The sequence below is a fragment of the Lemur catta genome, chromosome 2 (genome assembly GCF_020740605.2).
Source record: "Lemur catta isolate mLemCat1 chromosome 2, mLemCat1.pri, whole genome shotgun sequence".
Taxonomy (NCBI): domain Eukaryota; kingdom Metazoa; phylum Chordata; class Mammalia; order Primates; family Lemuridae; genus Lemur; species Lemur catta.
The window spans coordinates 71,030,919-71,056,875 of record NC_059129.1 but is presented as its reverse complement, the minus strand read 5'-3'; the positions used below and the strand labels follow the sequence as shown (position 1 = coordinate 71,056,875).

General features: G+C 34.2%; 1 protein-coding gene across 1 annotated transcript in view; it reads left to right on the top strand.

Annotated features, from left to right (window-relative positions):
• LMBRD1 (LMBR1 domain containing 1) overlaps positions 1 to 25,957 on the top strand; it is a 108,253-nt gene that overhangs the window by 3,922 nt on the left and 78,374 nt on the right. The window contains exons 2-4 of the mRNA XM_045543810.1: positions 517 to 693; positions 10,445 to 10,505; positions 25,198 to 25,295. Of these exons, the coding sequence (XP_045399766.1) occupies positions 517 to 693; positions 10,445 to 10,505; positions 25,198 to 25,295 (336 nt within the window). The remainder of the gene's footprint in view (positions 1 to 516; positions 694 to 10,444; positions 10,506 to 25,197; positions 25,296 to 25,957) is intronic.

The window sequence follows — 25,957 nt, the reverse complement described above, 5'->3', positions numbered from 1 at the left end:
CTTTTCTTTATTTTAATGCCCTTTAAAATTTGAATGATAGTAATATATGTTAATTTCATGGTGATTACTGGCAGTTAATCTTTAGCTGAATGGTAGTCTTGAACTGTCATAATGGGGTAGAAATTAATTTTTGTCCAAGTTATATTCTGTGATGCCTCAGTAATAAGTCTAGGATGGGACAACTTCTAGTTATATCTCCTTTAGGTTGGAGAGTTCCCCAGGGAAAAAATATTCAAAGTTAGTTAAAATGATGATGTGTGAAATCATTAATGGTTGTACCATATTTGATGAGGAAATATTAATATGTAACTGAGCACTGTTGTTAATAATATGTGTGTGTTTGCACCAAAGTGAAGTTGTACAGCAGTCATGAAATAGGCTTTGAAAATTCTAAATCTTGAACAAGTTTATAAGGTATATTGGACTTTCCTTACACATCTAAAAGAGCCTTTACTTGACCTCCGTGTAAGAGAATACACAAGGTGGTAACAACAATTTCTTTTTGTTCTATTTCAGGCTATTTTGGCATTCTGCTGGATATATGTTCGTAAATACCAAAGTCAGCGGGAAAGTGAAGTTATCTCCACCATCACAGCAATTTTTTCTCTAGCAATTGCACTTATAACATCGGCACTTCTACCAGTGGATATATTTTTGGTTTCTTATATGAAAAATCAAAATGGTACATTTAAGGTAAATATTATACTTTATTTTTTTTCTTTTCAAATTTCTGGCACTTAATTTTTAAGTTTAGCAGTCCAGTATACATTGTGTTTTATTTTTGTACCTGGGAATAAATGAGAATGGAAATGCAGCATAGAGGCTGTGAGAATGTGACAACTAATATGATAGAGTAGAAGCAGACTTATAACTGACAACTATTAACAGTCTTGCAAATGTGAAGAATGCCTTTTGTTAACTGGAAAAAATTTTAAGTATTTTTCGTAATTCGCTTGAAGCTTATTTGATTTTATTTACATTAATGCAATAAATAATTTAGAAGGGCTTTTGTTAGTGGCAAATCAGAATTTTAATCTGTTTCATATTGAGTTATTTAAGTCAGTATGGTATAGTGGAAAGATTGCTAGACTGGGCATTATAAGACCTGAGTTCTGGTCTTGATTCCTAACTATCTAGCTAGGTACTATTGGCCAAATCACTTAATTTTCTGGACATCAGTTTCCTCATTTTAAAAATGAATGGTGTGGACTGAAAGGTTTCTGAGTGCCCTTTCCATTATGTCAGTTAAAGTTTCTTAATAGTTTACGCGTCTATGAGGCAGGCACTGTGTCTTTGTTATTATATCCCCAAAATCTCGCACATAGTGCTTAAATATTTGAATGGTATAGTATTTCAATTATCTCAGTGATAAATGGTTACAAAATAACTTTCTGAATGGGCCAAATAGGCATAAATCATTTGAAATTGGGCCAAATGTCATAAATCATTTGAAAATATTTTTGTAGTCAGGTTTAGATATATTCTGATTGCTGTAAAAACTACACATTTTTTTCTATAGTTCAGTCATTCATTTAACAAGTATTGATTATGCCGAACCCTGTAATGTTATAAAGATGGTAACTAACATTTATTGTATATTTACTGTGTGTCAGACCCAGGTTTTTAAGTGTTTTACATATATTGACTTCCTTTGAACTCTCAACCAATACTATGAAGCAGATAGTATTATCCATGTTTTTAATGGGTGAAAAACAAGGTTCAGAGAGGTGAAGTAACATAGCTTGTAAATGCTATGGTGGGAATTTGAAGCTCTGCAGCCTGGCTCCAGAGCTCTTAGTTCACAGATTTCTTGGGAAGATGGCCTGTTAGGAAGTATAAGATACTCTCAAGTAGCTCAGTAAATAGACCAGTGAGTCTACTTTTTTTTTAATGCTTAATTCACATTTTGTATTTTGGGCTGAAACATTTTAGAAGAAAATAACTATTTTTTGTGGTATCATTGTGTTTTCTCTGCTTTTTATTTTTGGGATAGAAGTAATACATACACCTTTAATAATTTTGGGCATAGATAATTAAGTGGTTGAGGTTAACGTTATGAAGTCAATTTCTCTGAGAAATAAATGCCATCTTAGAATTAAATTCTATAAAAATGTTTATTTAATTTCTTTTGGCTCTGCATAGCTGTGTTTCTCAGATAAAAGATTTTTACATTTTACATTTTTTTTTTTTTTTTTTTTTGGCCGAGTACAGGGAACTTTATTGATGGTACATGACAAGGTGGGGCTCCCTAGGCCCCTCCCGTTCTTCAGGGGCTCTGGCATGGAAACTATGTCTTGTGGAGGGGAGATTCTCAGTGAGGTGGGAACTGAGTAGGCAGGGACACCCCAGCAGCTGAGGCCTCTCTGTGCTCTGGCTGGGGCTGGTGGTCCAGGGCTCTTACTCCTTGGTGGCCATGTGGGCCATGAGGTCCACCACCCTGTTGCTGTAGCCAAATTCATTGTCGTACCAGGCAATGAGCTTTACAAAGTGGTCGTTGAGGGCGATGCCAGCCCCAGCATCGAAGGTGGAAGAGTGGGTGTCACTGTTGAAGTCGGAGGAGACAACCTGGTGCTCAGTGTAGCCCAGGATGCCCTTGAGGGGCAATGTCTAGATATTCTTTTTATTTTAAAGCAGTATAGTATGATTCCAAAGGTACCATATGTAATTATAAATTTCTAGGTTATTTTCATTTCTAAAAGCTGTTAAGTTCAAATAGGCAAGTATATATGTATGTAGATAATGTATGAGTATTCTGATAGAAGCAGTATAATTATTATCCCTTATATAATTATTATCTGAATAAGAGATTTTTTAGTTTTGAATTTAGAATATTTGATTTATTTAGATTGTTGTGGGGAAATGTTTTTATTTTGAAATTTCTAGAGTATTTTCATAAAATTATGACCTTTCTCTTAGATTAAGCAGTTGTTTTGGGCACATGTGTAAATTAGTAGTCACTTTCTGGGTCCAATTTTTTTTTTTTTTTTCCTTTTCATTTTTTTTTTTTCTTTTTTTTTTTAAATCTACAAGATTGCATTATACTTGTTTGAGCAAGATTTTTAGGAATCCATTCACCTAAAGAAGCAAAAATATTACCTATAAAAACTTGGGTGTTTCTTTTATTATATGTCCCCTAATAGAAGAAAATACATAGCTGTAGTTAATGTACTTATTTATATTTGTTAAATCTAAATGTGGCACCTTTTAAAAACTGTTTTCATTTTTAGGGTATTATTTATTCAGCAATTGTTGGTTCTCCTTTTCTTCTATTTTTCATTACTAAGTGGTTTCTAGTTCTGTTTGTTTTTAGCCACCTCAGAAATTAGATAATGTATCAGTTTTTTTCTTGGTACTTTGATACTTTTTTTTGATACTTTGAAATATTCTTTGTATCTGTCTCTCCTCTCACCTCTTTTGTTTTATGGGGATAATTAGTGTCATTCACAGGAGTTTTAATTTGAAGCTGGCTATTTGCTATCTCTCAAAAACAGAACTAAAAAGATTTTTGAGAACTTTTTCCTAATCACTTCTGAACAGTATTTTCTTTAGGAAGTTATTGCTGAATTCTCTTTAGGTTCCTAGAAAGAATTAGTTCTTCAGAGTTCATGGCACAGTTTCTTACACTTCATGTAATTTTAGTCACATTAAAGTAAAAAGTATATACCACAATGGCTTTAGTCTATTTCAGCCTTATTAGTTAGGATAAATGACATTGTTTTCCATGATACGGTATTTTTAATTTTTACAGTGTGCATTTTTTATTCCTAATGTATATGCATTCTCTAACTTTATCCGTTTCTACCTCAAATATTTTGAAGTCTCACTCTAAGTTACTTATGGACTTGCTTGTAAAGTATAATTATTTGGAAACTCAACATGTCAATGATTGCTAACATTTCCCTTAAGAACAGAAGGTGCCCAGGCTTTTCTGTGAGCAGGCAGTCTATACTACTTTCTTCATTTTTGTCTTAGTTACCCTTTTAGCTTTCTCTGCCTTCTTATGGCAGGGGTATGTTGTTAAGCCCAAGTTGTTTCTGTTGAACTTCCTTTCAACATATGGCATTATTGATAATTCTTACTAGATAATTTGTTTCTGCCTTTGTTTTCTATCTTAATAATTAACTTTTTTAGATTAAAAAAAGAATCTTAAAGTACAGCTAGAAGTGCTCTATTAAACAACCTGGTATAATAGGCCAATAGTTTTGGATGGTGATATACACAAAGTGTACCAGTAAAAAAAAATTAGAAATTGATACTATGTGAGCAAATATTCTTTATTTTATACAACATATAAAAATTTTTAAAAATTAGTAGCTAAGATATGGTTTTAAAACATTTAGTGTTTTGATGTTCATATCTCACTCTCCCCTGCCCTGATGATTAAAGAAATTTAACAGATTAATATTATTAGTATGAGAGTCTGATTAGGTTGTGGGTAATTCAAGTAGGGGAATAGGAAGGCCAGATAGCTGAGATTACTTGAGATGAGACCGCAATGAGGAGCCAGTCTATTAAAGTAAAGAGCCAGTGGGAGAGAGCCTTTAGGGAGAAGAAACAGCAACTACAGAGGCCCTTAGGCAGGGGTGAATTAGGCTTATTTGGCTGAAGTTTGGTGTTGAAGATTTTGCTCGGGTATAAGCTGAGATCCAGAAGAAGGTGGGGCCAGATTGTTTATGACTTTTAAGTCATGTTAATGAGTTTAGATTTTTTCCTAACTGTAATGGGAAATTAATGAAGGTGAAAGATAAAGGTGACCTGGACTAGAGTGGTGCTAGTGGAGAAAAATTATTAAGATTGGTATATATTTTGGAGGTAGAACTGCTTGAATTTGCTGATAGATTAGATATGGGCGGTGCAGGCGAAGGAAAAAGAAAATTGGAGCACCACTGCTTTGATTTTTGTGTACCTTAGAGAAATAGGGAAACCTGGAGAAATAACAGGGCATGTGCATGTGTGTGGGTAAGTAAGGGAGTATAGAGAAAAGAGTTGTATTTTGGCCAAGTTACCTTCAAAGTGCTTATTATTCAACTTCATATTCAAATGGAGGTGTCAAGTAGGGAGTGGAAGCTCTGGGGATAGTTTAGAGCTGGAGAGAAGTATTTGGGAACCAACATATGGATGATATTTAGAACTATAGAGTGACTAGTAGCTGAGGGGACCGAGTAGTCAGAAAACTTGCATTGGACCTAGGATTGGAGTGTTCCTTTATGTAGAGTCCAGCCCACGGGGAGAAGCTGCAACCTGAGAGATAAGAAGGAAAACAGAAGAGGGAGAGGCTTCATGGAGATCAGAAGTATCTGTTGGTTTTGGTCAGTGTTGACCATGAAGAGTGATTTTTGGCATGGGGTGGGTTAAATGTGGACAGGGAGGTCAGGAAGTAGTGATTAGGGAATGCTGACAACTTTTCAGGAAGTTTTGTTCTCTAGGGGAGAATTAAGGGGGGCTGACAGATTTTTATTTCTGGTGGTTGTGTGTGTATATCTCTGTTTAATGGAAGTTACTAGAGTTTGTATATTTTAGGATTTAGTAGAGTGGGAGAAATTTTTGAGAGAGGAGAAAGGGTGTCATTGCAGGTGCAGTGTCCTTGAGAAGGCACAGGGGTTGGGGTTTTCAAAGCGAAAGAGTTGGCTGTGTAAATAGGAATATGGACAATTTGGAAAAAGGATGGCCTAAAATTTGCATATAAATGGAAGTAGGTTTTAGATTTGATAGTAGGTTGAGTGAACTCCTATCTTTTGGATTCAAATTATTTAAGGGACCTCTAAGTCAGTGTTTCTTAACTGTTGACATTTTGTGCTGGATAATTCTTTGTTGTGGGGTGCTGTCCTGTGCATCACAGATGTTTAACAGCATCCTTGGCATTTACCTACTAGATTCCTGTAGCACACTGACCCCTCCCTCCAATATCCCCAGACATTATCAAATGCCCCATGGGAATCAAAATGACTCCTGAGTGAGAACCACTGGTCTAAGGTGAGGTTATTAGGTAAAAGTGAGGAGAGTCATGTTGGAGATTTGGGTTGTACAGAGGGTTTCAAAAAGTCAACTTGAAGAATGGGAAAGGGAATTTACATATGTGACCAACTACATCCTTATTCTATGGAATTCATATCCTTTTGCTTTCTTCTGAAACATTCTTCATTAATATTCTCTATTTAATATTAGTTCTTGATGTCTCACATTTCTTTGGGTCTTAAATAACTCTGAAGTTCCTCTTTGGGAAAAGTTTCTACTTTGGGAGACAGTAGTTTATAAAACATATCAAGGGCCTAGCAGTTCTCAAAATATAGAAGAAGGAAGGTTTCTTAAACTAAGCTCTCTTGATAGTACATCAAATACCTTGGAGGCAAAAGAATACGTAAAAGCCAAATTCACTAATAGTACTTGAGTGATGTTGTATATTTTACACATATTTGTAGGTTTAAAATAGTAACAGTAATATTCTTACTGCCAAAGAATTGGCTAGACAAAAGATCATTATGGAGTAAAAAATGCTACATTTCTTCCCCCCTCCCCCCAAAAAATCTGTGTTGAAAGGGATGCTAAATTTCAGTGATTCTTTTGCTTTAAATTACTTTCAGACTTTCTACTTTTAATTTATTTTTTTGTGAGATTGGGCTTTTGTCCAATTTTAAAGTTTAACTTTTAAGTGATTCTCAATGGGGACATTATTACCTTCTGGGGTTGTTTTGGAAATTGATGGGAATTTACGTAGTGTATAATAAGTAAAAAGGAATAGATGTAATTATTGTCTGGCCCATTGATACATTGTTCTTAATTTGATCATCCTCATCAAAAATCCTTTTAAACTTCTGTTTTGATGCAGAAACAATCTCTAAAGAAGCACAGTTCTTAGGAGCTGAAGCTTTGATTATGTACGTATTCACTTGGATACTTGAATCATTGATGAAAAAATTTTCAGTCATTGCCTAGAATTTTCTCTAGTGCTTTCCCATTCCATGTGGTAAGCAGTATTTATACTTTATTTCCATTTTTCTATATATGGATGTTTCTTTCATTAAGAGTACTTCGTGGATATCCATCTATACCAGTATAGGTCTCATTGTTTTAATGCCTACATGTTATTCTATTTTATGAGTGTACAATAATATATTTTACCATTTCTCCCCTGAGCATTCTGATTGTTTTCAGTTTCTTTTTTCTTTTCTTTTTTTTTTTTTTTTAAATATTTTTGGCTGGGCGCAGTGGCTCATCCCTTTAATCCTAGCACTTGATCGCTTGAGGCCAGGAGTTTGAGACTGGCCTGAGCAAGAGCAAGACCCCATCTCTGCAAAAAATAAAATTAGCTAGGCATGGTGGCACGCCTGTAGTCCCAGCTACTTGGGAGGCTGAAGCAGGAGGATCACTTGAGCCCAGTTATTTGAGGTTTGTTGACACCACTGCACTCTAGCCCAGGAGACAGAGCAAGACCTTGTCTCAAAAAAAAAAAAAAAAATGACACTACCCTGAATGCTGTTGGGTAAAGGGCTCTTGGGTGAAAACCAATAACTGTTAACTTGGTTCAGGCTGAAAATTACTAGGATAAGGGTCAGTAAGTGCTCAGGTTCTTATATGACTTGACATTATGCAAAGAGATAAGGTCTCCCAAAGTGCAGATCCTTCATGAGAGGTGCCTCAACCTCCTTTTCTTCTCTCTTCTTATACAGGAAGTAGAAGAGTGGTCTTGCAGGTAGATAAACTGTTTGAACTTGAGTGCCAAGTTGTCTGAACTGATTAGGTACAAGCTGTTCAGTAGGTGCTAGGACATCCCAGTTACTGAGCACCTGAAGACTCTGGGCCCCTTTGTCTCATATGTAATTGAAATTGGTGCAGCTTCTCTTGTGTGGAAAAGGTAGGGCTCATTTGGGCTAGCTTGTTGCCCAGTAAGAGCTCCTGATGTAATTCACTGGACAATACTACTTGTCTTTAGAGAATATCTGCATACTGGTATCCAACCTAATTTGTGTGAATAGTTTTAGGATAAATTCAACAAAGTGTCTAGATTATAGGCTGTTTTTCTTATTGCTGTGTAGGAGATGTTTTTTTCTCCACATTTTGACACTATTGGATGTTATTGTTTCACATTTTGTCAATAGGTAGGGGAAAGTTACTATAATAATAGATTGCCATATTTTATTAGTAAAATGTAATAATTGGGTAATTCCTTATTGGCTTTTTTCAATTTTTTTTATGGCCCTAGCATATATGTTTTTTTTTTTTTTTTTCAGATGATTTTTAGAATGAACATGTTAATATACTCTACCCCCTAGAACATTGAGATTTTGATTGGCAATATATATTAATTTTAAGATTAATTTGGGGAGGAATTGGTATTAAATATTTAAAATCTTTACATATAAAACCATCTACCGCCAACCAACTGATCTTCAACAAAGTGAACAACAACATACACTGGAGAAAGGAAGCCCTACTCAATAAATGGTGCTGAGAAAACTGGACAGCCACATGCAGAAGAATGAAACTGGACTTCCATCTCTCACCATATACAGAAACTAATTCAAGATTGATAGAAGACTTAAATGTAAGGCATGAAACCATAAAAATTCTAGAAGAAAATATAGAAAAAACTTGTTTCTAGACATTGGCCCAGGCAATGAATTTATGACTAAGACCCCAAAAGCAATTACAGTAACAAATAAATCAATCAATAAATAAATGGGATTTGATTAAAATAAAAAGCTTCTGCACAGCAAAGGAAATAATCAACAGAGTAAATAGACAACCTATAGAATGGAAGAAAATATTCACACACCATACATCTGATAAAGGGCTAATATCCAGAATCTATAAAGTATGCAAGCAAATCAGCAAGGAAAAAAAAAACCGTTAAAAAGTGGGCAAATGACATGAATAAAAGTTTTTCAAAAGAAGATAGAAAAATGGCCAAAAAACATATGAAAAAATGCTCAACCTCACTGATCAGCAGGGAAATGCAAATTAAAACCACCATGAGATGTCAACTTACTGTTGTTAGAATGGCCATTATTAAAAAGTCCCAAAACAGTAGATGCTGGCATGCATGCAGGGAGAAAAGTCATTGGAAATCAAGAAGTGGGGAGAAGGGGGTGAGGGGAAGGGAAAAACCTACTTATCAGGTACAATGAACACTATTTGGGTGATGAGCGCACTAATAGCCCTGACTTAAGCATCATAAAAGCTATCCATTTAACAACATTTGTACCTCCTTAATATTTTGAAATAAAAAATAAAATGTTTACATGTGAGAGCAGTGTAGTTTCCATTTATAATTTAGTTTTTTTATATAGTTAACATAAACTTTTTACTTGCCCTATTAAGTTTTTTTGTAGTGTTTATTGCTATTAGGAAAATACTGTTTTTATTGTATGTTGTATATCAAGGTTTTGCATTTATAGAAGTTTGGGTTTTCTACATTTTCGTTTAGGCATTTATCAGCAAGAAATTCATAGATACTCATTGTACAGGTGTTTGTAGGCAAAAAGGAAAAAAAAAATCCTAAATCATTTTAAGAGAATTAAATATTGCTATCCTTCCTTAAGAACACTAGTAGTGGGATGTTGGCTTGAGCTTTTAAAGTGTTTATAAAAAAAAGTTGACCTGTATTCTAATTTGAGCCTTCCTCCTTAATAGCAGTGACAAGTCCCTTAGATTCTGCAGGTTTTATTTTTCACATGCACAGAATTTAGAGTTAGACAAAAAGACTTGGCATTGTACCTCAGCTCTAACTCAGTAACATATAGCTCTTTTCTATTTTACAAGATTAATTTGAATTATGTTTTCTAAGTTTAGTAATTTAAAGAACACTTGTGTAGGATGAATGCAAAGGAGTATAGATTGACTTTTAGTTTTTTTAAAAATGTACTATATGCTCAAATGTGTTCTTTCTAAATTACAGATCAGCTTTGTCACTCTGCATAAAATTCATCACTATTTTCCACTGTCCTTAGGACATAGTCCAAAATACTAAGCATGACTCACAAGTCTCTCAAACATATACCTTGCTCCTCCCTCCCTCCACCTGCTTTCTCTTACCTTTCTGTAAGCTCTAGTGAATCTAAATTTAGCTTCTTGCAGTTCTTTCAAACCTTCCTTGTATATTCTTTCCTCCCTCCTTTACTCCCCTTTCCCTCCCTCCCTCCATTTCCCTGAGAATATCCTGTGTCCTGTCAGGTCTCAATATAGTCATTTTTGTGAAGCCACCCTGATCTTCTATCTGAGTTAGGTGTTTTTGTTGTGTTTCCCCAGAACCATATTTTTGCCTTATTTTAGCATTTACATATTGAAATTTGTCTGTTATCTGTCTTCTACTTCTTGAAGACATGGACCATACCTTATTTGAATTGATAGATTTTAGAAATGATATTCCATCATATTAAAGATTAACTATAATCGTTGGGCAAAGGAATGTTTCATTAATATTTATATTGTTTCCTTTTTATCCTAGGACTGGGCTAATGCTAATGTCAGCAGACAGATTGAGGACACTGTATTATATGGTTACTATAGTAAGTATCCTTAAGTTTCATTTCCTATTTGGGCTGCTAACCAAAATATAGAATAAAACTGTGTATAAACATTTAATTTTGATATTACAGATGAGATTACTGTTTTCTACATCAGGAATAAGTAATAAGCATTATTATCAAAATCCTGAAACTTCTTAACCTATTTTGCTTCATTTAGGTTCACTTGTAACACTTCTTTGTGGTGGTTCAATTCAGTTACTTTAAATCTTGCCTCTCTCCTTTTGTTACCATTACCAGTTTCCCACACTTGTGCTCTTGATTTAAAGTCTCAGTTTCTAAAATTTTTTTCTAAGTATTGACAATAGTAGAATGCACTCTAGGGGAATTTGTACCATCAACTTTATTGTACTCTACAGAGCCTTTTTTTTTTTTTTTTTGAGACAGAGTCTCACTCTGTTGCCCGGGCTAGAGTACTGTGGCATCAGCCTAGCTCACAGCAACCTCAAACTCCTGGGCTCAAGCAATCCTCCTGCCTCAGCCTTCCGAGTAGGTGGTACTACAGGCATGTATCACCATGCCCGGCTAATTTTATATATATATATATATATATATATATATATATATATATGTTTTTAGCTGTCCATATAGTTTCTTTTCTATTTTTAGTAGAGACGGGGTCTCGCTCTTGCTCAGGCTGGTCTCGAACTCCTGAGCTACAGAGCCATTTTAACCGGAGTTGGTTGGTCCCTTCTTCTTTTCTCCTTCCTTTTCTTCCCTAGTGTTAGATTATAAAAGTTTTATGAAACCATCTAAATGTTTCCAAAATTGTCTTTGAATAAACATGAAACTCATGCTTTTATAAAAATGTATAATTGCTGATTTAGTAAAGGAATGCTTTTTTTCAACAATAAATTAAGATGTTGAATAAGATTTCAGTAGGAAATTAAATTGGAAATTGAAAGAAATCTACAGATGTTTCTATTGATGGGATAATTTTTTCAAGAGTTTTATTGGATTTTAATTTAGCTGCTTTGGCTCTAACCTTTGCCTTTTGTCCTGATGTAAAATCTATAGGACCCATGAAATTCTATTTCTTTGGGGTAGATTTTAGATTTTTATGATACTTTAAAATAGAATTTAATATTTCTGATAAATACTTTAAATATAATAAAACACAATTTTGACCCATTAAGTTAAAACCTTTGAAGTGGTGCTATATTAAGTGGAATGTTGCCTTTTCAGTATAAATTTATTAAAAGGATGCAAATTCTTCAAAAACAGTTTTGGGGAAGGGGTCTATCACGTGTGTGACACTAAAGTATAGTTATCCTATAGAACACGTGACAAGACAAGACAATTTGTATATTGGTGAAGTCTAAGTCCATACATATCTTATCATTGAACCTAGAGACCACTGGACTAATCCATTGTATTATAACTAAAGTCATAAAAGACTTACAAAATGTAATGTTAATTTATGTAGCTTTTTTCACTTGGTTCCGTGGAGAGAATTAAGCCTATAGCAAAGGTTTTTAGTGAGTATTTTTCTCAGTCCTCCTAAAGATAGTGTGTCCTCAATCTTCCCAAGGATAATGTGTCCTTAGTATCATCTTAAATGCATAGGAGATAAGTTAATCATTACAAACATTGGATGCTTTTAGGGGCTTATGGCTAGATTCTCTGCAGAATTTATGTTGTAGTGAGAACTATGCCTTGGAATAGGATGGTAGAACACTGATCTGGGGAAGAAATTTGTTTGAAAGCAAAGTTATGAATAGAACATTTCTTTATGACCATGGAATCCAAACAAAATTTAATTGGATAATATTAAATGTTATTGTCATAATGTTAGTCATGGCTACCTCAGCTATGGCTAATATGTCTTTAGCTTTGAACTCAGTAGTGACCCACAGCTAGAGCCTGAAATGATTGTGCAGCTTCTGAGATAGTTACTGTCCTCAAGCCCAGCTGTTTTCTCCTGAAACTGCCTATTAAGTGTCTTCTGGATCTTGGGGACAGCACAGACTCCAAATAATCCAAAATACTGTTTTTATTTATCCCTTCTGTCAGATTCTAAGTTCATCCGATCTCTTCTAATGTATCAATACATTTTCATTGTCTAACTTTGCCAGGCATTGTGTAAGACTTTCACATTCAACATTTTTTTTTAATTTACATGATCATTTCCCCCCCTCCTTTTTTTCCTACCTTTTACAGATGAGGAAATTGATGTTGACAGATGTTAAAAATCACTTTGTTAGTGAGTGGCATAGCCCAAAGTAAATCTAATTTCCTAAGCTGGAGCTTCTTACCATTAAGTGAGCTGCCTTCTAATAAGTGGTTCTGGGGATGTTACCTATGGGAATTAATCATTGAACCCCCAGAGCATCTTCAGAAATCATCTGGGGACCTTTAAGTAATACAGAATGCTAAATCATGTCTGGAGATTCTGATTTACTTTGGTGTGATAGGCAGCCTGGGAATCTATTACTGAAAAGTTAAAGGTGCTGATTCTGATTTTAGATGCTTAATTAGTAATAACAGAGTAGATTAGATACATACTTTCTTTCAAAGAGTTACTGATACAGGGTTTTTCCTATACTTGTCAAGTTTTTTTTTTTTAGGTGCCAATTTAGTTGCTAGTTTAGATGCTAGTTGGTTTTCTATGGAAGAGAAACTGGTTGAAAAGATTTAAACTCTTAAAGCTCTCAAAGGAGAGTTTTAGTTGTCTTATTCAATGAAGATGTGTAGGATTGTTAACTATTAAATACTTTGAAATTAGTGATTGAATTTTATACCCTCACTGTCTTTTCATATTCCATTATGTTAAAATCCACTGGTCCATTTGTACTTTGAATGGTTCTTTTACCCATGCACAATTTTTGACATTATGATTTATTCATTTGGAAAATATAGATTCACTGAATAATACTGGTCTTCCAAATGTTGACACATATCGTTATACACTGAGAAACTACATTCATTAATATCATCATTATTCTTATCAGAAAAGTCTGTGTATATATATTGAGAAGCTGTACAACTCAAGGTGATGGGTTTACACTTTCCAAAATTCTGATTTTCTCATGAAAGCTTGGATTTTTTCATTGGTAACAAATACTGTCACTTATTTTCCTTTGAAGTGACAGTCTCACTGTTCATTTTTTAAAAAGTCTGCCTAATACTGAAGTCTAGATAACCATTGCTCATCTATCAGTTCTTAGAAGTAAAAATGGCTAGTGTAGCTTACAACTGAAATAGCCCAAATAGCGTAAATGTTATTGAGACATTGTGAGATACAAGTAAAGTATGGTTTATGTATACTTCCTTCACACAGAATATTAAAAGGATGTATACTCAGATGTGGACATTTAATAGAATTTTTACTGCTCTGAAAGGGACTTCGTGAATAAAAGTCTCAAATCCCCCTTCCCCCTGAAGAATACAATGACTGCTAATGCAGTTTGGGTCTACTCTCTGGATTCCTTCTTAAGGGCCAGCAGTTTTGTCCAGTGTTGTTTTTGCACTATCAGTTTAAATGTAAATGTAGTGGAAAGGCAAATAAAATCTTGGTATGACTATGAAAATAATTTTGATATTGTGGATACCCTGAAAGGATCTCTGCAAATTCTAGGGTCTGGGAACCACATTTTTGAAGATCTTCTTTTATATTAATAGAATTTTGGGGGTTTTATCCTGGAAAGTTTGCAGAAGTCAGGCTGACTGCTGCTTCTACTTATGGATGCTAATTTGAGAAGAGTTTATGTGAGACCTTGAAGTCTTTTGACTTCTCTGATTTCTCCACCTGTGAAATGGTGATAAAATAGTACCTCCTTCATAGGATTAGGAGTTGTGAGACTTGTGGTTAGTTCTAAATAGGTGTTATCCGCTGTTGTTTATTCAAATCAGATAGGAGAACAAGAGAAATAAAATTTCTGTTAGTGCAATGATATGGGAAAGTTAATATTGAAAGAATTGACCTAGTTATGTTATCAAATTTCCATCTTTTTGACACTATTGTTTTGAAAACATCTCTAATAATATATTTCAGTGCTTTTTCAGACAAGATAGACTGGGACTAATTTTGGTGACTTGTTTGATTCAGGTCTGTAAAATACTTTTTGATACAATACTGTGTGTCCTGTCTCCTGCCCCTCCCTCTTGCTGTTTAAAAGAAAGTATTCTAAATCACAGGGGTATTTTCTAAGTGGTTTCTGGTCAACTTTGCTCAAGAGATTAGATAAAGACTCTTTGCAACCCAGTAGCCTAAGAATTTGTATTCAAATGGAAATATTAGGAAAACAAGTGATGGCTTGTACTTACAGCTAGTATGACTTGTACATTCTGTCTCTAAATAAACTACTGATTTGTCACATTAATGTGAACTTTCCTTCACACTGCAGATTTTAGAGAGACATATGCTCCTTGTTTTTCTTCTTACATCCCTGGTTGTGCCTTTTGAGTTTCCTTTGCCTTTTTTTTTTTCTCGTCTGGCCAACCTTTTTAATGTTTATATGCCGCAGGTATTAATCCTTGGACCTATTTTCTGTCTCAATCCTTTGATGATTTTATATTGTTGCTTGACTCTAAATGTCACCTAAATGCCAAACTCCCACATTTAAATCTTTGTACAGACCTCTCTGGAATTTCATTTTTTTTCATGAATTTCTATCAAGAAATCAAAGACATATCAAATTTAACATTTCTAAAGGAACTGACCTTCAATTTGTTATACACTGGAAGGTTAGAGTTATTCAGGCCAGAAACCTTGGAGCCATCTTTGAATCTTTATTTTTTCACATTTTGTATCAAATATGGCAGGAAATTCTCTTGTGCTTGAGTTTCTAGATTTATCCAGAATCTGATCACTTCTCACTACCTTCTGGCTACTATCCTGTTTAAGCCACCATTGGCTTTTTCTGGGTTATTACAGGAACCTCCTAACACGTATCTTCTCTACACTTGTTTTATTCATAGTACAGAATTCAGAGTGATCCTCTGAAAACATGACAAATTTTTGTTCCTCATCTGCTCAAAACTCTGAAATAGCTTCCCATTTAATTCGCAGTGAAAGACAGAGTCATTATTACAGCCTACACAGGTCCTTATGTGATCTGGAATTCTTCCCCACCCCACAAACCTCTCTGACCTCATCTACTACTCTCCTGTGGTAGGCAAACTCATCTCTACTTCCTACTATTCATGCCCTTAGGTGATCCCCTCCTCTTGACTGTGTTCTGGACCTAGTAATTTTCTTCTAACAAAGAGAATGTGGCAAAAATGGAATGTCACTTCTGAGATTAGGTTTTAAAAGACAGTGACTTTGGCTTGCTCTACTCTTTTTTCTTGCCTGTTCTGATTAAGCAAGTTGTCATGTTGTGTACTGCCTTATGGAGAGGCCTACATAAGTAAGGAACTGAAAGTGGCCAACAACTATGTGAGTGAACTTGAAAGCAGGTTCTTCCCCAACAAGCCCTGAGATAATAACCTTAGGAGAAATTCTGAGCTTCAAGACCTAGCTAAACTGTGCTCATATTCTTAACTCACAGAATCTGTGATAATAAATGTTCTTTTAAACCACTAAGTTTTGAGTAATATGTTACACAGAAGTAGATAACTAGTACATCTTCCTGTCACTGTTTATATTAATGTTGCTGTTAATATTACTTGAACATTCCATTTTCACTTCTACCTTAGGGCCTTTGCTTTATGTTCCCTTTGCCTAGAATGCTTTTCTTCCAGTTATCTGCTTGACTGCTTTAACTTTTTTAACCTTCAAGTCTTTGCTCACGTGTCACTGTGTGAATGAGGCCTACCCTCAGTCCTTGGTCTCTTTTATCCTGGTCGACTTTTTTTCTCTATAGCCTATAATCACATTCAGATGCACTATATAATTTAGTTATATTTATTACTTGTATCTCGTACTAGAATTTACACTCTACTAAGGCAGGGATCTTTATCTCTTTTGCTCCTTCATATATTTCAAGCACATAGAACAGTTAGCACATAGTAGGTGCTCAGTGAGTCTTTTATTTGTTGTGTAACTTAGAGCAACTCACTTAAGCTGCTTCTTCTGTTAGTAAGAGAGGATAATGTATACTTCCATATTGTTAAGATTGAGTGGGCTGGGGTAAGATTTCAGCCATGGCCAATTAAGAAGTTTGGCAGATTCTCTCCCCCAAAAACAATTATAAAGTTGGACAAAACTGAACAAAGAAACAACTTCAGTGCTTTGGCGATTAACCAAAGGCATACAACAGTTGGAGAAGTGTGTTTGTGTTTAAAAACTGTTAAAGGAAAGTGGTACTCTGTAGTATTTTATCCTGGCATTGTTACCTTTCCCCACCCCCACTTCTAGCTTGGTTATTTCATGACATCTACCAGGGTAGGGTGGGCCATGAGGACCAGCAGCTGTACTGCTCTAGTAGAAGGGGACTTACACAGTTGTATTGTGCTCACTTCTAGAGGTACTAATGGTGGAACCGATAATCTTGGAGTCAGGTGAGTAGAGATGGCCAATGATTCTGCTTGCACAGAATTGTGATTTTGATTAGGACAAACATATTCCTGGCCGAAAATATACACATGTATATTGGAGACTGGAGGGGGCCCAAGCTAGTCATATACTCCTGGTTGCCCTAAAGGCTGAGTACATGTGTAAAGGAGACCAGAAAGGGCTCAGCAGAAAGTAAAAGCCTGGGCCGACTTGAAAATAGTCTGAACTTTTCATATACTCTCCTACCAACATACAGATTCATTGGCAAGGGCTGGAAGCCTTACTGGCTCAAAGTATTTGGGCAGAATTTCTTTCTGGTCATTGTATGATATTAAGCTATATAGACACAGGGGCAATCCCCAGGAAGCTGGGCTTAAAAACAAGAATTAAATAAATAATAAAAATGACCAATTAGAGATATCAGCGGCTGCACACTTTGTGGAAAACAAATTCCACAGAGTTAACCCTGACCAGTAACTGAACAAACAATAATCTTTAGAGGCATATAGCACAATCCAGAATTGCTAAGGTATATTATCTAAAATATCAGTTTCAGTATAATTGTGAAGTGTGCAAAGAAATAGAAAGATGTGACCATGTTAAGGAAAAAAGCAAACATTAGAAATAGTATTTTCAGATGTTAGATTTAGCAGAGACTTCAAAGAAGCTACTACAAGTGAGTCCAAAGCACTAAAGGGAACAATAAATTAAAGGAAAGTGTGACAAATAGAAAAAATTTCAATAAGGAGATAGAAATGATTTAAAAAACAACCAAATGGAAATTCTGAGGTTGAAGAGTATGGTAACTGAAATGAAAAATTTACTAGAGAGAGGGTCTCAATAGCAAGTTGTTTGACATGACAGAACTTGAAGGTAGATGATCTAATTTGAAGATCAGAGAGGAAAGAAGATGAAAGAGAAATCGACAGAGCCTCAGATACCTGTAGATCAACATCAAGTTTACCTATGTATGTATAATAGGAATCACAGAAAGAAAGGGGCAGAGAAAAATATTTGAAGAAATTATAGCCAAAAACTAATCTATACATCTAAGAAGCTCAGTGAAGCCCAAGTAGGAAAAATAGAGATCCAGACCTACACACAACATTGTCAAGGTATTGAAAGACAAAGACAAAGAGAAAATCTTTGTCTCTGACAAAGTAAAAAGGTACATGAGAAACATCTGTATAATTAATGACTAACTTCTAATGTGAAACAGTGGACAACAGAAGGCACTAGAATGACATTTAAGCTACCAAAAGAAAGAAGAAAATCAACCAAGAGTTCTATGTCCACTAGAAATTATCCTTAAAAAATGAAGGTGAAATAAACATTCCAAGATAAGAGAGAATTCATTGCTAGAAGGACCTGCATTACAAGAAATAGTAAAGGATGTCTTTCAGGATGAAAGGAAATGACACTAGATAGTAAATCAAATTCACAGGAAGAATGAAAATCACCAGAAATTGTTAAATAGTTAATGTTTAATATAAAGACACTATAATTTTTCTCCTTTTCTTACCTTTATAAAAGACCTAAGATTGTAAAAATCAGTAATTATAACACTGTAATACTGAGTTTATAATGTATAGACATAATATGTGAAAATAGGACAAAGGAGAAAAGAGGGATTTGAACTATACTGGAGCAAGTTTTTGTTTTTATATTTTGTCTGTATCTGAATATTTATTGAAGCTGGATTGTGATAAATGAAGGTATGTGGTGTAATCCCTATAACAAACACTAAGAAAATGACTCAAAAGTATACTTACCAAATAAGTCAGGAATAAAAGGTTACACGAGAAAATAACTATTTAATACAAAATAAGGCAGTAAAGGAGAAGCCTGGAACAACAACAACAACAAAGGACAGGAGACATAATAAAGTGCAAAATGGGAAATGTAAATATAGCCATATCAATAATTATGTAACATTAAATAAATGATCTAAATATCCCAAACAAATGAGAAAGATTAAAAAAATCAAGATCAATGAGCTGTAGATAAGAGAAACACCTTAGATTCTAAGACACAAATAGTATGAAAAGAAGATTAGAAAAAGAGATGCTATGCAAATGGTAACTATAACAACTGAACACACTATATTGATAGCAGACAAAATAGACTTAAAAACAAATATTAGAGACAAAGAGGGATATTTCATAATGATTAAAGAGTTAATACATTAAAGAATAAATTATAATTGTATATGGCTATAATAACAAAGCTTTAAAATGCACAAATCCAAAACCAACAGAATAGATAGGAGAAATAGATACTTCAACAGTATTAGTTGGAGATTTGAGTAGCCAACTCTGTATATTGATCGAACAAGTAGACAAAAAATCAGTGAGGGTAAAAAAGACTTAAACAACATTACTAACTTACAAATATAGAAAATTGTATCTAATGTATGCAGAATGCAACTTGCTTAAAGTACTCATGAAAGATTCTTCACTATATAATATTAATAGGTCATAAAACAATTCTCAGTAAATTTAAAAGAAGTAAAAATCAAAGTGTTTTCCAACTACGATAGAATTAAATTAGAAATGAACAAAAGAAAATCTTGGAAACCCACAAATAATTGTCAATTAAACAACATACTTCTGAATAACTTGTGGGTCAAGATGAAATCACAAGGCAGACTGGAGGACATTTTGACCTGAATAAAAATAAAAATGCAACATATCAAAATTTATGGAATGTAGCTCAAGCAGTATTTGGAGGATAATAGCAGCTTTAAATTCCTCCGTTAGAATTCTCAAGTACTTACACTTCTGCCTTAAGAAGGTAGAAAAAGAAGAGCAAACTGAACTTTAAGCAAGCAGAAGGAAAATAAAAGAGAAGTCAATGAAATAGAAAACAGAAAAATGACAGAGAAAAATCAAACCAAAGTAGGTTCTTTGAAAAAAAAAAATCAGCAAATCTTTAGCTAGACTGAAGGTATGGGGAAAGGGGAGGGGAAGAAAGAAGATACAAGTTATCAAAATAAGGAATGAAAGAGGTGGTATTACCAACTTTGTAGGAATTGAAAGGATGGTAAAGGAATATTATGAATAACTTTGTACCAATAAATTAGACATTTCCTAGAAAGACACAGCTTTGTAATGACTAATTATTCTATCACAATATTGACTAAGTTTTTCTTTGTCATAGTGTTCTGATTTAAAGGTTAGCTGTTTTCACTGGTAGTTGGGAAGGATACATTTTTTGAATTTTAACAATTTAAAAGCCTAATGTATGCAGCTTAATTTTCATGTGAGTTATAATTTAATGACATATGAGCTTTTAAAAGGTCGATTGTTTGCTTTGGATATATTAAAAAATTATAGGAATTACTGTATTCTTTGCCACAGTTTTTGTCCATGGCCTTTTAAGAATTGATGGCTCTGTATTCACTTGTTTTGCTAGTTCTTGGTAAGTTGTTTTAAAAAAGAACTTTTTTGTGAGTTAAATTTTTGTCAATTTCTGTAGACATGAGGTTTTAAAATTTTTTCTTAATGTGTTCTTTGATGTTAATGGTCTACTAAAACAAAAGTCTATTTATCTTCTACTTGCTAGTAGCAATCTTTTAACAAAAACATTTGTAAGTAAAAGCATGCTTTATCTTAGGCTATGAGAGTATTGTAACTGTTGGAATTGAGAATAATTTGCCTTTTAAAATAGCTATGCATTTGAAGTAGAACTTTAAAAGAGGCAATTTCTGTTTCATGAGGGTGGTAGCAGCAATGTTTTTTTTCCCCCATTTGCAGACTTGTAAGCGAAACTTGAAATTAGACCTGATCCAAAACATATAATAAATGTTAATTTTGTCTTTACAGTCTACATTTATGGACTAAAGGAAGAAGTCTTTATGAAGGACACTAAGAAAGAACAGTCAGCTTATCAGAAGATAGCTTAGAATGTGGCATAAGGGAAATATATTTAGAACAGTTGTTCCTAACCTATTATGAGTCATAGACTACCGGAGGAATACTATAGAGTCTCTCCAGGTGCTGATTGCTAAAAACTGTCTTTTTGTGGGCACTCCTACCAGCTACATATGAAAATTTTGGTTGCCATCCTTGTATCTGTTTACTGTCAGGAGTTGCCGCAACCACTTTTTTGACTTCTCATAATAGATAAGTTTTGCTAGTTCTAGAACTTCCTTAAGTTAAATCATAGAAAATACACTCTTGTATCTGGGCCTGTTCATCTGTGTCTCATGCATCTTTTTTATTGCTGTGTGATAGTCTTTTATATGTATACATTTCTCAATTTGCTTATCTATTCACTGTGATAGACATTTGGATCATTTCCAATTTTTGTTTACTGCAAATAATGTTATTATGAACATCAGTCTTGTTGTGAAAGAGTTAATTCAGCTGACCTGATACTGTTGACTCTTATCTGCCTTTAGAAAGGGCTTGCTTGTGTGGCTGACCCTTGACCAACTCCTGAGAACTTAGCCCTTGTGATGATACCTATGTTACTAATTGATAAGGTGGTTTTGTACAGTTGGGTATGGGGCCATGCAGTACCAGCTTATTTAGATTGTTTGTGCAAAACATACAATTTTTGGTGAACTCTTGATTTTCTTTTTGGGGTCCATAGTTTTGGTAATCAGAGCTGGTCACTCAGGCAAATGTATCTATGTTACAAATCTCCAATAAAAACCCTGAACTCTGTAACTCAAACGGACTTCTCTGGACAGAAACACTTTGTACATACTGTTGTAATTCATTGATGGAGGAATGTGATTTTTGAGTCATGTGGTAGGTGTATGTTTAACTTGATAAAAAACTGTTAAACTGCTTTTTACAGTGTTAAAAAAATTTTTTCACTCCTGCAACTAAAGTATGCGAATGTTAGTTGTTTTACATTCTCGTCAACACTTGGTATTGCCAGTTTAATTATAGCCATTCAGTTGAGTGTGTGGTATCTCATTGTGGGTTTACTTTTCCATTTTCCTGATGACTTATAACGATGAGCATCTTTTTAAATGTGCTTATTGGCCACTGTGTATATCATCTAATGTGAAGTATAAGTCTTTTTGTCTACTTTTTCAAATGGGTTGTCTTTTTAATGAGTTAAAAGAATTTGTTTTATACTTTGTTATGCTAATTGAATATGATGTTAACTTATGCAGTCATAAGATCATTCATCATACAAATTCAGGAATGTGAGGAATGTTTATACAGTAGTCATTAAGCTCTATCTAAAGGCCAAAGCTACCAAGTACTGAGGCTGAAGTGAAACCTTACTGTATCTGTTTATTGAAGTTTTTGGTGTGTTGCTATCAGCCCACTAAAGTCTCTTGCGCTAATTCATGTTTTTTTCCAATTTTACACAAATTATTTGATTATTTTAATTATAATATTTGTACGGTATTTAGGGTGATTTACAATCTTGACATTTTATGTTTAATTTTGTAAAACTTTGGAATAACTTAGTTACTTTTTGAATATGTTTCTGTTGGCTCTTATATTTACAGTAGAAATGTTAATACTCTCTACTCTTTGGTTTATACTAGAAACACTAGTAGTCATTACCCTAAAAGATTTATTGTCACTATTAGTTGCTCATAATATTAAAAGACTGCATAAATTTCATTAAATATCTATAATGCCAAATTCAGAATGGTAGTCATTTTGAGATTGGTCAGTATAAATTAACTCTGACCCTTCTATTGGTTATTTAGGGTTCTGTTTACTCTTTGAGTTTTTTTAATCTGTGTTGCATGCAGTAGGACTGTTTCATAAGTGGCCTCCAGATAAATCCAGATAAATGAGAGAGTGCTAGCAAATATTGACATCATGTTTAAAAATTCTGTAACTCCTAAATTATTTTTTCAACAGATAATAAAACTGAGGTTTTATTATACATTTCTAACAAATACTTTTTTCCCCCCCTAGTATTTTAGTTGTGGCAAAACATACATAACGTAAAATTTACCATCTTAACCATTTTAATTGTACAGTTCAGCGATATTAAATACATTTATAATATGCAAGTATCACCACCATTTATCTCCATAATTCTTCATCTTGTAAAACTGAAACTCTATACTCATTAAACAATAACTCTCCATTCCCCACCTTTCATCCCCTTTCTGACAACTACCATCGTACTTTCTGTCTCTATGATTTTGACTCCTCTAAGTATTTCATATAAGTGGAATCATACAGTATTTGTCTTTTTTTGACTGTCTTATTTACTTCATTTAATGACCTCCAGGTTCATGCATGATGTAGCATATGTCAGGATTTCCTTCTTTTTAAGGCTGAATAATATTCCATTTTATGTGTATACCACATTTTGCTTCTCTGTATATCCATCAATGAACACTTGGGTTGCTTCCACATTTTAGCTATTGTTGAACGTGGGTGTACAAAGAACTCTTCAAGACCCTGTTTTCAATTCTTTTGGATACTTACCCAGAAACGGAATTGCTGAATCATATGTAATTCTATTTTTAACTTTTTGAGGAAGCATCATACTGTTTTCCACTGCAGCTATACCATTTTACATTCCCACCAATAGTACACAGAGTTCCGGTTTCTCCATATCCTTGCTAACACTTGTTACTATTATTATTTTTTGATAGTAGTCATCCTAATGGTTCTGAGGTGGTAACAAATGCTTTTACAAAGGAATGCAATAGTTATTCTGTAATTGCTTTGTATAATTATACTGGTACTGTTATTTTTCATGAACTTTCGAGTATGCAAATAAATGTGAATACACAGATTTTTAAAGACAGGTTTCTTAAGCTTAAGTCCCAAAATGTTTCTTATGTTGTTTTTATTATTAAATGTACTATGTCTCTGGCTATTCAAATTTTAACTTAAGCCCTATATTGAATTTAAACAAATATTTTGACTACTGGTTAAAAGAATCTCAAATCTAACATTTTAAAGCAGATAAATAGTAAATCCTATCAGTTAACTTTGAATCTAATTTAGAATCTAATCTAAGAATTGAAAACTGGGTCTTAAGAGTTCTTTGTACCCTCATGTTCATAGCTGCATTTATTCCCAATAGCTAAAATATGGAAGCAACCTAAGCGTCCCATTGATAGACTTTGCAGTGGTCCTCAACCTTTTTGGCAGCAGGGAATGGTTTCATGAAAGACAATTTTTCCACAGATGGGGTTCAGGGGAAAGGAGGAGAAGCTCAGGTGGTGATGTGAGCAATGGGAGCAGCTGTAAATACAGATGAAGCTTTGCTTGCTCACCCACCCCTCACATCCTGCTGTGTGTCCCAGTTCCTAACAGGCCACTGACCGGTACTGGGCCGTGTACCCCACGGGGGCTTAGAGACCACTGAGATAGATAATCTAATTTTACTGTTTTGTTATTCCTCTTGCTTTTTCTCTATCTTAATTTGTGTAAGATCAGTAACATAATACTCCAAATTTTTAAACTTAAGATGGAGAAATTATTTAATATTTTTTTTTTTTTGAGACAGAGTCTCGCTCTGTTGCCCGGGCTAGAGTGAGTGCCGTGGCGTCAGCCTAGCTCACAGCAACCTCAAACTCCTGGGCTTAAGCGATCCTACTGCCTCAGCCTCCCGAGTAGCTGGGACTACAGGCATGCGCCACCATGCCCGGCTAATTTTTTCTATATATATTTTTAGTTGGCCAGATAATTTCTTTCTATTTTTAGTAGAGACGGGGTCTCGCTCTTGCTGAGGCTGGTCTCGAACTCCTGACCTCGAGCAATCCACCTGCCTCGGCCTCCCAGAGTGCTAGGATTACAGGCGTGAGCCACCGCGCCCGGCCTAGAAATTATTTAATATTTATATCAAAGGAACAATATCATTTATAGCTGTTTCTTTAACTTGTCAGAGTGGCAAATGTTGTGCCAACGGTACTAAAATTTAAATGGGAGTGAATACAAAATGTAAAGTTCATTTAAATGAGATAGTTCACAGGAATTTCTCGGCACTGCAGTTAGTACATAGTAAGAGCTCAGATGTTAGCTGATACCATTATTGTTGACACAATTGTTGTTGTTTTTAGAAATTGCCCCATATTTAACTCGAATTATGATTTGTTATTCTAATAGTGCTATTGATTTCTTGGGACAGGGGATAGAAAAGGGTATCACATACTATACACATAGAGTCATGAGTGTAGGGAATCAGATTGGGAAGAAAATTTGGAAAGTGAGTATATATACATATAGATAGATAACTATGATTAAATATATATGTAATTAATAGAACTAAGTTTATGATTTGTTTCCACAGCTTTATATTCTGTTATATTGTTCTGTGTGTTCTTCTGGATCCCTTTTGTCTACTTCTACTATGAGGAAAAGGATGATGATGATACTAGTAAATGCACTGTAAGTATCTTTATTTCAGAAGTTTCAATATAGGAAAGAAAAAGATTATCTCCTCCTTTTCAAAGAATGACATGACTCTGAATTTATGTTAAAGGAGTGTTTAATCTAATAGAAATATAATATTAGCCACATGTGAAATTCTAAATTTTCTAGTAGCCACATTAAAATGAGTAAAAAGAAACAGTTGAAATTAATTTTAATTATACATTATATTTAATGTAATAGTAATATACCAAATATTATTTCAAATATGTTCAACATTATTAATGAGATATTAAATTTTGAAATTTAGATTGTTTTTTTTACATTTACAGCAATTCAAACTAGCCACATTTCAAGTGCTCAGTAGCCGCATGTGGCTTGTGCCTATTGTTTTAGACAAAGCAATGCTAGAGCCAGGGGTACAGAATTTTTTCTGTAGAGGGCCAGGTAGTAAATAATTTAGGCTCTGTGGGCTATATGGTCTCTGTCTCAACTACTCAAGTCTACCATCATAGTGTTAAAATATCCAGAGACAAAACTTAATGAGCATTTTGTAATCCACTAAAACAGGACAGATGTGGCACACAGAATGTAGTTTGCTGACCCCTCTTCAGGGGCGTCCAGAAGGATTGCTCGCAGATTGTTTTTACTCTTCCATGATAACACTAATACAGAAACCT